Source organism: Plecotus auritus, assembly GCF_963455305.1.
Source record: "Plecotus auritus genome assembly, chromosome: 13".
Taxonomy (NCBI): Eukaryota; Metazoa; Chordata; class Mammalia; order Chiroptera; family Vespertilionidae; genus Plecotus; species Plecotus auritus.
Genome location: NC_137779.1, coordinates 31,729,332 through 31,742,702, shown reverse-complemented (window position 1 = coordinate 31,742,702; position 13,371 = coordinate 31,729,332). Strand labels below are relative to the sequence as shown.

General features: G+C 58.8%; 1 protein-coding gene across 2 annotated transcripts in view; it reads left to right on the top strand.

Annotated features, from left to right (window-relative positions):
• The first annotated feature begins 2,672 nt into the window (after window positions 1–2,672).
• GALNT9 (polypeptide N-acetylgalactosaminyltransferase 9) overlaps window positions 2,673–13,371 on the top strand; it is a 29,799-nt gene continuing 19,100 nt past the window's right edge. Inside the window, exons 1-2 of one of the 2 annotated variants that reach the window (XM_080650185.1) lie at window positions 2,673–2,724; window positions 3,451–3,833. In XM_080650185.1, the coding sequence (XP_080506311.1) occupies window positions 3,584–3,833 (250 nt within the window). In that variant the 5' untranslated portion in view covers window positions 2,673–2,724; window positions 3,451–3,583. Of the gene's footprint in view, window positions 2,725–2,950; window positions 3,834–13,371 lie in introns of those variants that run through there. The other variant, XM_080650184.1, reaches the window with a different exon arrangement.

Sequence of the window (13,371 nt, the reverse complement as noted above, 5' to 3'; positions counted from 1 at the left end):
CGAGTGGGAGAGACTGTGGGAGGGGAGAGGAATGTCACATTGCAGGCAGGGTGGGCGGGGGTGGGGGGTGGGGAGGGTGGCTGCGTCCCGGCCACACTTCCCCTGTCACCAGCAGCTCTATTTGGTCGAACATTTAATTAACTCACCCGGATGCCTTGGCAGGGCCAGACCAAACGGTTTCTCAGGCTTCACACACCCGTGCTCCCCACCCCGGGCTAAACCAAAATTCACCTCGCAGTCCTGTTTGCTTTGGTCGTCTCTTGCATTAATTTAACGCCCAACCAGCGTGGCTCAGTGGTGGAGCATCAACCTATGAACTAGGAGGTCAGGGTTCGAGTCCTGGTCAAGGGCACAGGCCCGGGTTGTGGGCTCGATCCCCAGTGTGGGGCCTGCAGGAGGCAGCCGATCCATGATTCTCTCTCATCATCGATGTTTCTCTCTCTCTCCCTCTCCCTCTCCCTTCCTCTCTGAAATCCATGAAAACAATATTTTAAAAATAAATGAAAACCAGTCTGCTGGACTATGAGGTCCATTCCCTCTTTGTAGAGCCCCCCCCGCCCCCGATTTTCCCCAAGTCCACGCACGTGCTCCTATTTCAATGAAATTTAGCTAAAGATTGATGGCCTATTTGGGAGGTATCATTCCTGCTGAATTTTATTTTATTTTTTATTTTTATTATTTTTTTTTTTCCTGCTGAATTTTAGAATGCGGCACAATGTCGTTACGTGAACAAAACGATGTGTTTTTCCCCCTGCGAAACCACGTTAACGTCACTTTCAATAAGCATAGAATGAAAAGTGCTTGATTTTTCTCCTTTCCTTGAAGAAGTGGCTGTGACATGTGATTCCGGAGACGAACTCCAAATCCATGCTTTGCCACTGATGTGACCTTCAGCCAAGCACCCACCTTCTCGCTGCCTCAGTTTCCTCGTCTGTAAGATTAGGTGACGCCAGCTTGGACCACCAGGCGGCGGTGGCTGTGCTGTTAACCGGTTAATAGCCAGACGGGACCTGGATCCACGCCTGGTTGTGTGACTCTTCCAAGAGCTATCCTCACCACCTGGCATTTTAAATTTTTTTTTAAAATATATTTTATTGATTTTTTACAGAGAGGAAGGAAGAGGGATAGATAGTCAGAAACATCGATCCGCTGCCTCCTGCACACCTCCCACTGGGGATGTGCCCGCAACCAAGTTACATGCCCTTGACCGGAATCGAACCTGGGACCTTTCAGTCCGCAGGCTGATGCTCTATCCACTGAGCCAAACCGGTTTTGGCACCACCTGGCATTTTAGACACAGAAAAATCACAGTGTTTCCTAAGGAAGGGACATGGAGAGGGCTATTTATCAAAAACAGGCCAGTGTTTGTCAAACAGGCTGCGTGGAAAGACGGTTCTGGAGTGAGAATTAAAAGCAGGTGCCCCAGGCTCCGCTCGGAGGAAGTGATTTATATGGTAAACTCTAGGCAGTGGGCCTCATGTCCCAATGGCTGGGTCCTTCCTGGTGGGGGTCCTCTGAATTCCTCTCTCTTTTTCTTTCTTTCTTTCTTTCTTTTTTTTTAAAAAATATATTTTATTGATTTTTTTACAGAGAGGAAGGAAGAGGGATAGATAGTCAGAAACATCGATGAGAGAGAAACATCGATCAGCTGCCTCCTGCACACCTCCCACTGGGGATGTGCCCGCAACCAAGTTACATGCCCTTGACCGGAATCGAACCTGGGACCCCTCAGTCCGCAGGCTGACGCTCTATCCACTGAGCCACACCGGTTTTGGCTCTTTTGTTCTTTCTTAAATATATTTTTATGATTTTAAAAAATCCTCACCCGAGGATATTTTTCCGTTGATTTTTTTAGAGAGCGTGGAAGAGAGAGGGAAAGACAGAGAGAAACATCGATGTGAGAGAAACACATCCATTAGTTGCCTCCTGCTCACGCTCCGACCAGGGCCCGGACCGAGGAGGACCCTGCAACCGAGGTACGTGCCCTTGGCCGGAATCGAACCTGGGACCCTTGGGTCCACAGGCTGATGCTCTATCCACTGAGTCACACTGGCTAGGGCATAAGAATTTTTTTTTATTGACTTCAGAGAGGAAGGGAGAGGGAGAGAGAGAGAAACATCAATGATGAGAATCATGGATCAGCTGCCCCCTGCATGCCCCCTCCTGGGGATCGAGCCCACACCCCGGGCCTGTGCCCTGACCAGGAATCCAACCGTGACCTCCTGGTGTATGGATCCACGCTCAACCACGGAGCCACGCGGGCTGGCCTCTGAATTTCTCTAGACAAAATGTCCTGAGAAAGAGAAGAAAGTTTCCATAAGGAAGGGAAATGGGTCTCTCGGATCTGGCTAGATCCACCCGGATAGGCTGAGGTGTCAGAGGTCAAGAAGCTTGGGTGTGGGGAGAGGGCCAGACTTGGGCCAGAGGGGACCACCCCTGGAGAACCTGACTCCAGGGTCTGTGTCCTCTGTCCTGACCCCTGACCTGGCGGGGCCTCTAGGTCCCAGTAAATCTCAAGCCCAGTCCACCTGGCCTTGAGCTCAGCCCTTCCCAGACCGCAGCCCCAGAGCGGGAGGGGAGGGATGCTCAGGGAGGCGGGGAGCCCCCCAAGGTGGCTCTGACCCCGCTCTCCGCGCTCCTACCCACAAAGGCCCCGCCCCACCGCCACGCAGGAGGGCAGCGCCGCCTGGACCAGGGTCAAGTTAGACTGGAGTCCAGTTGGAGGTTCATTCCGAGTTTGGGGAGGGGATGTGGGGAGGGAGGGCCCGCTGGCTCCGCCCCTGCCGTGCGGCCCGGATGCCCTTGGTCTGGGTCCCCGAAGCGCGCGCGGTTCCGCCCCTGCCCGGCCCCCCAAACCGCGGGGGGTGGAGCGGGGGCACGGGGAGCGCTCGGACCCTGCCCCGGGGATGGGTGGGTGGGTGGGTGGGACAGTCCCGGCGGGTGCGGGGCTCGGGGAGCGGGGCGCGGGGGAGGGCGCGGGGCGCCGAGTGCATGCTGATGGGCTGGGCAGCCGCGTCACTCCGCACCGGCGCCGTGACTGCGGGGCGGGCAGCAGCCGCACGCCAGCCTGAGCGCCCGCCGGCCCGCGCCTCCCGCGTCTCCCCGGCCCTCAGGCCCGCGCGGCCACCCCGCGACCCGGGGCCGCGCCCCTCTGCGGAGGATGCCGGCTGCGCCCCGCGCCGGTGGCCCTGGGCAGCCCCTGAGCGCGGGGACCCCGGCGGCGGCGGGGCGCGCTGAGCGGGCGCGGTGGTGCTGAAGGGACAGCTCCCGGCGCAGCCCCTCCTCCCGCCCGCAGCCCCGCCCGCAGCCCCCGCCCCACCCCAAACCCACAGCCCCCTCCCCCAGCCCCCCTAGCTCAGCCCCAGCCCGCAGCCCCCCGCACGTGCCCCCGTCCCAGCCCCTCCCCCAGCCTGAGCCCCCCCACCCCCCCTCCCACCACCCCTCCCGCAGCTCCTGTGGCCCCGCAGCGAGCCAGCCAGGAGGGGCTCATGGTCCCCGAAGCGCCGGGCTGGGCGGAGCCTCGGGCGGCCGGGCCCGGCAGGTGCCCCGCGGGGGAGGCAGCCCCCGGCTCCCAGCCGCGTCCATGGCGGTGGCCAGGAAGATCAAAACTTTGCTGACGGTGAACATCCTGGTGTTCGTGGGCATCGTGCTCTTCTCCGCGTACTGCCGCCTGCAGGGCCGCTCCGAGGGGCTGGGGCCCGTCCTGCGCGGCGCCGACCGCCGGGCGCGCAGCCGGCTGGCCAGGGCGGGCGCGCGGGGGGACCCGGGGGACCGCGAGGCCATCCTGCAGCGCCTGGACCACCTGGAGGAGGTGGTGTACCACCAGCTGAACGGTGAGCCTCTGGGACGGGGGTGGGGGGTGAGGGGGAGGGCTGTCCGGAGCCGGGTCACTGCCCTGAGTCCCAGCCGCTGACCCTGTGCTGACCCCCGGGGGGAGGACGGCCCACAGGCTGGGCTGGAACTTTTGGGGACTCGGGGAGGCAGGTGAGGAGAGAAGGGCTCTGGGCTGGCTCCTGCTGCAGAGGGCGTTGCCTGATGACCGCTGGCCACCCAGCTGCCGGTGGACCCTTGAGACCACCCTCCCCAGACACTCCAGGACTCCGCTCTCCCCCTGCTGGGACCGGGCTCGGCAGAGAACTTCTGAAGAGGTTGTAGGACCTGCCCTGGCCGGGGTGGCTCCGTGGATGGAGCCTCGGCCCTGCGGACCAAAGGGTCCCGGGTTCGATTCCGGTCAAGGGCACGTACCCCGGTGGCAGGATCCTTCCCAGCTGGGTGTGGGCATGTGCAGGAGGCAACCCATCCATGGGTTTCTCCCACATCAGATGTTTCTCTCAGTCTCTCCCTCTCTCTTCCACGCTCCCTAAACATCCATGGGAAAATATCCTCGGGGAGAGGATTAAAAAAAAAAAGAGAGAGAGATTGTAGGACCTGCTTGAGGGGCAGGTAGGGCTCAGGGGCAAGCGTGAGGGCATATTGTGCTTCTCTGGATGCTGAGGGGTCAGGGGTCAGGGGTCGAATACCGGAGGGTGACGCTGCCCTTCCGAGGTGGCTGGCCTGGCCCTCTTTTTTTAAAAAAATATTTTTTATTGACTTCAGAGAGGAAGGGAGAGGGAGAGAGAGAGAGAGAATCATCCATGAGAAGAGAGCGAATCATGGATCGGCTGCCTCCTGCACGCCCCACACCGGGGATGGAGCCCGCAACCCCGGCCTGTGCCCTTGACCGGGAATCGAACCCTGACCTCCTGGTTCCTAGGTCGACGCTCAACCCCTGAGCTGAGCCACATGGCTGGGCGCCCTTTGATGCTAGTGGGGCAAGGGGCCTCGCTGACAATGGGGGCTCGCTCAGCTGCCCATCCTGGGGGAGCCCAGGGCTCGCTTGCTCCAGAAAGCGTTGGGGGTCAAGCGTGAGGCTGGGAGCCGGTGACGGGGCGGGGATGGGGGGGAGGGGGAACGTAGTCAGGGGCCCAGCAGGTGTTCACGGAGCAGGTGGGCCTGGACCAGGGGATTGTCTGTGGGGAAGCCCAGCTGCTGGTGGGGGCTCCTTGTTGCATCGGGAGCAGGTGTGGGTCACCCCGGAGAGTCCGCATCGCGCTCAGGGGTGCGGGTCCTGGAGGGGGGAGGAAAGCGTGCGTTGATGTCTTTGGGGGCTTTTCCTCTGGTTTCTGTGCTGGCAGCCCAGCCTCATGCAGGCAGCATCGTAACAGGCTGGCTGGGAGGTGCCTGGTCCGGCCGGTCCGCCCTCGGCCCTGCCTGATGGGGGTCCTGGTGGGGTTCCCTTCCGGGGGCTCAGCCCACTTCTGAGCTGCATCTCTCCACCTGGAGCCTGAGTGACCCCTCGAGACTCAGGCTCTCTGCAGCCTCGCCTGCCGGGGCACCCCTCGCCACCCCCCCCACCCCCCACCCCCGCGACCGGACAGGACGCCTGTTCTTGCTCCCCACGTGGTTCCGAAGGGCCTGGGGCTGTCCTGGTCTCTCTCCCCTCCTCGCCGAGGCCGCGTGGGGAGGAAGTTTGGTTCAGCGGCCCTGGCCGCGCCAGGGGGTGGTGCACATCTCGGGGGGCGGGGGGGAGGCGTGGGCCGCACAGGAGCCCACAGCTGTCCTGGAGGGGACCTGCCGGGTGTGAGGGTGTGTTTCCCGGGAGAGCCCAGGGTTATGTAAAAACAGTGAAGCTCTCCGGGTTGTGTAACAACAGGCCGGGGCTCTGCACCCAGCCCTTCCTGCCACCGCGCCCGCCCTTCACGGTGAGAAGGAAGAGGCCCTTCCCTCGACCTTCCGGCTTCCCAGCTCTGACCTGCAATGAGGATGTGTCTCCGGACAGAGGGTCACCCAGGCCCACCGGCCGCTCCCCTCTCCCCTGGCGTCCCAGGCCACCCTCTTTCTCTTCCCTCCTCCCTCCTCCCCCTCCTTTTCCTGTAAAAAATCTTCTCTCCTCCCTCCCTCCCCCCTCCACCCCTCCCTCCTTCCCCCTAATCTCTTCCTCCTCCTCAATGTCCCTGTCCCTCCCCCCACCCCCCGCTTTCTCCACCTGTCCCCCATCTCTGTCTGTGTCCCCCTGTCTCCATCTGTTTGTCTGTCTCTGCCTCCCCCTCTCTCTGTCCCTCTGTCTCTGGGTCTCTGTGTCTGTCTCTCCCTCCCTCTCTGTCTCCCCTGCCCTCACTCTCTTTGGGGAGTTCGTCTCGCCCCCCCTCCTCCGGCCAGGTCCGCAGCACAGTGTCTCACCCAGGACATGACAGGGGAGCCCCCAAGGCCACATACAATCCAGGGGGTCCCGATGAGGGGGCCAGTGCAGGAGTGGGGCTGACGGTTGATCACAAGAAGCCACTTGAAAACAGGGCTGAGCCCCGTGGGAAGGATGCAGAAGGACCACAGGACAGGCAGCTGCGTTTTATTTTATTTATTTATGTTTAAATACGTTTTTACTGACGTCCGAGAGGAAGGCAGAGGGAGAGAGAGAGAAACATCCATGAGGAGAGAGCATCATGGACCGGCTGCCTCCTGCACGCCTCCTACTGGGGATGGAGCCCACACCCCGGGGCACGTGCCCTTGACCGGAATCAAACCCGGGACCCTTCAAGTCTGCAGCCTGGCGCTCTATCCACTGAGCAACACCGGCCCGGGGCAGACCTGGATCTTCGTAGTCGGGGGAGGGGAGATGCAAGGACCCTTCACCCTGCCATAGACACCCCCACGTGTTTCCCGTGGGGGGGGGCGCGGACCCACAGGAGTGGGTCGTGTGTCGGGAAACGCGGCCACGTTTCCAGAAACGATTCCTGCGAGCCTCCAGCATGTTCCAGAGGCTCCTCGCTCCCCCCCCCCCCCCGGGGAAGGAAGGACCGTTTACCCTTCGATGTGGGTTTCCCCAGCAGCCGAGGTCCCCACGCAGAGGACGTGCCGGCGTGGGGGGGGGGGGGCCGCGTCTCAGGGCCGCTGGGCCCGCTTCTCCGTCCACATGGCTTCCCCTGCAGGGCGGTGGCGGGCACTGGGGGAGGGACAGGCCACGGGGCCCTCACGGGGCCGGGGGGGGGACTCCACTGAGGAAGCCGAGGTTGGGACTCTGTCTCCCCCCCTTCCCCCCCTTCCCCCGGCTTGGTGACAGCTGGTGTCGCCCGGACTCGAGTCTGACACCCCGTCTCCCACCCCGTTGCTGTTCACCCAAAGGAAAAACTCATTTTCCTGGCTGTTTATTTATTTATTTTAAAATATATTTTTATTGATGTCAGAGAGGAACATCCGTGATGAGAGAGCATCATGGACCGGCTGCCTCCTGCACGCCCCCCACCGGGGATGGAGCCCGCAACCCGGGCATGTGCCCCGACTGGGAATCGAACCCTGACCTCCTGGTTCCTAGGTCGACGCTCAACCCCCGAGCCACGCCTGCCGGGCTGCCGTTGGGATCTGAGCAGAGTCCTGCCCCCTCAGACCTGGGTGGGCGTGGGGAGCTGGGCCTGACCGTCTGACCCTCTGGTGCAGGGCCCCTCGGAGCCAGGTGGCTGCCAAGGCGGCCGGACCCCGAATGTCCCCACACCCCCTCCCCAGCAATAAGGAGTCCTGAACCGGGGGCAGGTGGGTCCGCTCGTTGAGAAGAGCCGGCCGAGGGCAGTCCACGCCCTTCCCTCCCTTCCCTTCCAGGTGTAGGCAGAGCCAGGAAATCATATGCCCGACATATCCACCCCCTGTCCCCCTGCCCCGGCCCATCCACATGCATCTTGGAGGGATGCGCGAGGATTATGGAGGGAGATTTATCGAACACTCGTGAGTCTCGGCGAGGAAATATTTTACAGGCATCGCGGGCCCTGCGAAATATTCATGACTCCATCGTCTCCCAGGGTCGTCCGTCTCCCCGCCATCGACAATATGTTATCCGTTTGGGCTCCTGGGGAACCGTCAACGTCCTGTCCTAATGAGATCAGCTGCCGTATTTGGAGAGAGAGTGGATCCAGCTGAGGCTGGGGAGGGAGCAAGGTTATCGAAGGCCCAGGCAGCTGTGCCTCCCGGTCAATCATGCGGATTAACCATCAACCGGTTACTAATGCGGATTTTTTTCCAATCGATGGGGTTACACATATGTTGATATAGATGCGATTTGATTTGTGTGCTATTTTGTTGTATTGACAACAAGCTTCAAAACCTCCTATGTCAGATTTTCTGAAGGTGTTAACATCATAGATATGTTCACGCTTAAAAATGTCGAATTTCGTGCCAAAAAAAGAGCATGTGTGGGAAGTTTTAATTCATGGCTTTATTTTGAAGAGAAGCGCTGCTGAAAGTGATTGTATACTTCGGGAAGCTTAGGGTGAACATGCTCCATCTCAAGACACTTGTGAACGCTGGTTTAAACACTTTAAAAGTGGTGATTTCGATGGGAAAGACAAAGAATGTCCAGGTCAGCCGAAAAAGTTTGAAGACCAACAGTGACAAACATTATTGGATGAAGATTCGGGTCAAACTCAAAAACAACTCGCAGAAAGATTAAACGTTGCTCAGCAAACCATTTCCGACCGTTTACAAGCAATGGGAAAAATTTTAAAGGAAGGAAAATGGGTGCCACATCAACTGAATGAAAGACAAATGGAAAACCGAAAAGTCATCAGTAAAATGCTGCTTCAACAGCACGAAAGAAAGTCCTTTTTGCATCGAATTGTGACTGGCGATGAAAATGGATTTATTTTGAGAAATCTAACGCACAAAATCACAGGTTGATCCAGGTCAACCATCAACATCGACTGCAAGGCCAAATCGCTTCGGAAAGAAGACACTGCTCTGCGTTTGGTGGGATCGGGAAGGTGTGGTGTATTAAGAGCTTCTAAAACCAGGTGAAACCGTTAATACTGATCGCTACCGACAACAAATAATCAATTTGAACCACGCTTTGATCATAAAACGACCAGAATGTTCCAGACGACACGGCAAAGTAATTTTGCTTCATGATGACGCACCATCACACACTTTAAAACCAGTTAAAGACACGGGAAGAGATCCTGCCTGGGAAGTATGAACCCACCCACCGTGTTCACCAGACCTTGCTCCTTCAGATGACCGCTTGTTCCGATCGATGGCACACGCCCTTTCTGAGCGGCACTTTAACACGGACGCAGAAGTGGACAATGGGGTCTCTGAATGGTCTGCCTCCAAACAAGAAAAGTTCTATTGGGACGGTACCCACCAATGACCTGACAGATGGGGGAAATGTGTGGCTAGCGATGGACATTCCTTAAATAAAGCACTCATGATGTTTCTCTTGAAATTATCGTGTTTTCTTTGATGACAAAATCCGAACCTTTGAACCAGTCGATGATTAATCCGAATTTTTTTTTTAATATATTTCTTTATTGATTTCAGAGAGGAAGGGAGAAGGAGAGAGAGATAGAAACATCCATGATGAGAGAGAATCATTGATTGGCTGCCTCCTGCACGCCCCCCACCGGGGATCGAGCCCGCAACCCAGGCCTGTGCCCTTGGCCGGAATCGAACCTGGGACCCTTCAGTCCGCAGACTGACTCTATCCACTGAGCCAAGCCGGCTAGGGCGATTAATCCGAATTTTTAACCCGTACACCTGCTATCTCCGCTTGGCGATCCTCAGCATGAACAGCGGCACATTCAAGGCCTCGATGTTTATCCGGAAGAGCTGGCGGGATGCTCTGCTCAAAGCCGTTCCCACCCGCTCTCTCCGCCCCACACACTCCATGGGGTCGACCTCCAAGGTCACAGGTCCACAAGGTCACAGCAAGTGATTCCCAGCTGGCTCGGGAGTCGGAGGTGATGGCCTCTTTGCTCCCAGGGCGTGTGAGGACCCGCCAGCCACGCAGCGCCCGTCCCAAGTCTGCACGTCTGTCTTTGTCTCTGTCAGTCTGTCCGTCCCCCTGGGAGCTGCTCCGGGGGCCCTCCCACCCCCATCGGGACTCCTGGGTCGCCCAGGCTGTGCCCAACGCGGGTTCTAATTGGCCCTCGAACTTCTTCCCCCTTCTGTCCTCTCTGAGATGTCGAGTTTGTAGTATTTTAAAAAATATATATTTGTGCCCTAACCGGTTTGGCTCAGTGGATAGAGCGTCGGTCTGAGGACGGAAGGGTCCCGGGTTCGATTGCGGTCAAGGGCACGTACCTTGGTTGCGGGCACATCCTCAGTAGGGGGTGTGCAGGAGGCAGCTGATCGATGTTTCTCTCTCATCGATGTTTCTAACTCTCTATCCCTCTCCCTTCCTCTCTGTAAAAAATCAATAAAATATATTTAAAAAAAAATATATATATATATATATTTGTATTGATGTCAGAGAGGAAGGGAGAGAGAGAGAGAAACATCAATGAGGAGAGAGTCATGGATCGGCTGCCTCCTGCACGCCCCCCACTGGGGATCGAGCCCACAACCCGGGCCTGTGCCCTGACCGGGAATCGAACCTGAGACCTCCTGGTTCCTAGGTCGAAGCTCAACCCCTGAGTCACGTCGGCTGGGCGAGTGCAGTATCGAGACGCCCCCCGACCCCCACCCCCCACCTTCCCTCTCCCAGGAACCCAGTCACCTGCTCGGTTCTCGTTTTTCTTCATTTGGGCCTGGTCATTCCTGGCCGGGCAGTTACAGCTCCTAGAAATGGAGGTTATTCCTGGTGTTGATGTCGAACGTTCCCCGTGGTTCCCAGTGGGTGCGACCAGCCTGACCTGCCCTCCCGGGGGACCCCGGCGGACGCCGAGACCCCTTCTGCGGCTGCCAGAGGCCGTCACGCATCCCCAGGGGTGTCCGGACCCCGAATCCTGAGCCAGGCCAGTATCTCACGGGGCCGCCGAGCCGCCGGCGGGCACGCCGCCCCCCTCCCCGAGGCCCCTGCCGGCGGCTGTTTCCTCTCCGGGAAGATTGGCTGAGGTGCCGTGACAGATGGGATTCGGTGACTCAGAGAGAAGCTGGGCGCTGGGAAGCCACACTTCCGTCCAAGCTGAGAAATCACAGCCGCCCACACATCCAGGGAGCCGGCCAGCGGGAGGTGACTCTTCAGGGTGGGGAGGGGCAGAGGCGGTCCACGGGGCCTCACGTCCCTAACACCCGCTCCCCCGCTCCTCCGAGAACTCAGAGTCCCCGACCAAACCCTGGCTCGTGGGGCTCCACTGCATTGTGCTTTGTCTTTCTCACGGAACATGAAATCCAGACGCTGCCAGACCGCCTCCCCCCGCCCCCGCCCCCCCCCCCATTGCCCGGTCAGGGCACAGGCCCGGGTGGCGGGCTCCATCCCCAGGGTGGGGCGTGCAGGAGGCAGCCGATCCGTGATTCTCTCTCCTCATGGATGTTTTTATGTCCCTCTCCCTTCCTCTCTGAAATCAATACAAACATATATTTTTAAACAAGAACATCTAGGAGCCGAAACCGGTGTGGCTCAGTGGATAGAGCGTCGGCCTGCGGACGGAAGGGTCCCGGGTGCGATTCCGGTCAAGGGCATGTACCTTGGTTGCGGGCACATCCCCAGTAGGGGGTGTGCAGGAGGCAACTGATTGATGTTTCTCTCTCATCGATGTTTCTAGCTCTCTATCCCTCTCCCTTCCTCTCTGTAAAAAATCAATAAAATATATTTAAAAAAAAAAAAGAACATATAGGAGATCTGACATCTTTGGACCCGAGGCCACACGGGTGGGGCCCCTGAGCCGCAGGCCCCCCGACTCCTACCGCCCCCCGCCCCCCCACACACACACACCCCGTGTGCGCCGGTGACGGTCTCGATGGATCAGGAACTCGCACCTCGCTTTCCTCAGGGCACAAAACAAGGTGCCTGGGAGGCGGGCGCAGACCTCACAGCTCTGAGTCCGGGCTCCCGCGTGGCCCGCACCTCACACCCTCCCACCCTCCGTGCGGCCGCCTCCTGGCCTCCGAGGCTCCCAGTTGGCGCCTGTCGTTAGGAACGTGTGCTCCCTCGGGTCACGGGACGTCAGGCAATTCCTCCCGAACGCGGAATCCGCAGAAGTGCCCGATCTCCTCCAGTGACGACCACGGTGCTGTACCAGAAGCTGCTTTGCTCTCCAAAGCCACCCCCTGCCTCTGACACCAGCACGTTCCCGCAGGCATGCCCTCAGGCTCCGGGGGGGTGGGGGGGCAGGGGGGCATCACGGGGAGTCCTGCTGCGGAGGGAACCTCCTGGGCGCCCGCCCCAGGCTCACTTTCCTGACAGCGGCCCCTCCTGGGCATGAATACGGGTCCCCCCAGAACCCCCAAACCGGGGCTGGCGATGGAGCGGCGGTGGACAGGGGACCCCCTTTTCCTGTCTGGGGGGAATGAGGTGCACAGGGTAGCCCGTCCCTCACGAAGCAGGGTGTGTCCAGAGATGCTTCACTGGGGATCAGCCTTCTCCCCACCACCCAGTGGTCACGGCAGTTGGCAGTCGGTTCGTTCGCCAAAATCCTTGCTGGTGCCGAAACCGGTGTGGCTCAGTGGATAGAGCGTCGGCCTGCGGACTGAAGGGTCCCGGGTTCGATTCCGGTCGGGGGCATGTACCTTGGTTGCGGGCACATCCCCAGTGGGAGGTGTGCAGGAGGCAGCTGATCGATGTTTCTCTCTCATCGATGTTTCTAGCTCTCTATCCCTCTCCCTTCCTCTCTGTAAAATATCAATAAAATATATTTAATAATAATAAAAAAAAATCCTTGCTGGTTTAGTCCGGCCGGCGTAGCTCAGGGGTTGAGCGTGTCCACCTAGGAACCAGGAGGCCAGGGTTCAATTCCCGGTCAGGGCACAGGCCCAGGTTGTGGGTTCGATCCCCAAGTGTGGGTGTGCAGGAGGCAGCTGATCCATGATTCTCTCTCCTCATGGATGTTTCTCTCTCTCTCCCTCTCCCTTCTTCTCTCTGAAATAAATTTTTAAAAAATTAAAAAAAAAAAAGCCCTAGCCAGTTTGGTTCAGTGGATAGAGCATTGGCCTGTGGACTGAAGGGTCCTGGGTTCGATTCTGGTCAAGGGCACAGGCCCGGGTAGTGGGCTCCATCCCCAGCGTGGGGCGTGCAGGAGGCAGCTGATCCATGATTCTCTCCCCTCATGGATGTTTCTCTCTCTCTCCCTCTCCCTTCCTCTCTGACATCAATTAAAAAAAACTAACATATTAAAAGAAGAAAAAAAAAAGGCCGTGTTGCTGGGTTAGGACCCACTCCCATTCAGGATGCCCCTGAGCCCTCCATGTGGCATAGAGGTATTTATGGAAGTACATACGTGTGCACATACGTATCCTCGTAGTGGCCGGCCGGGAACATGCTGATCTCTCCCCAGCCGACAGCGGCTAACGTCGACCTTCCAGAAAGAGAGCCGCGAGCTGCCTTCTTGGGTCACAACGGTGACCCCGGGAACCACTGAGAACAACAACAGGGCGAAGAAAGATGGGGGGGGGCAGCCGGGGGGCACGTGGGCG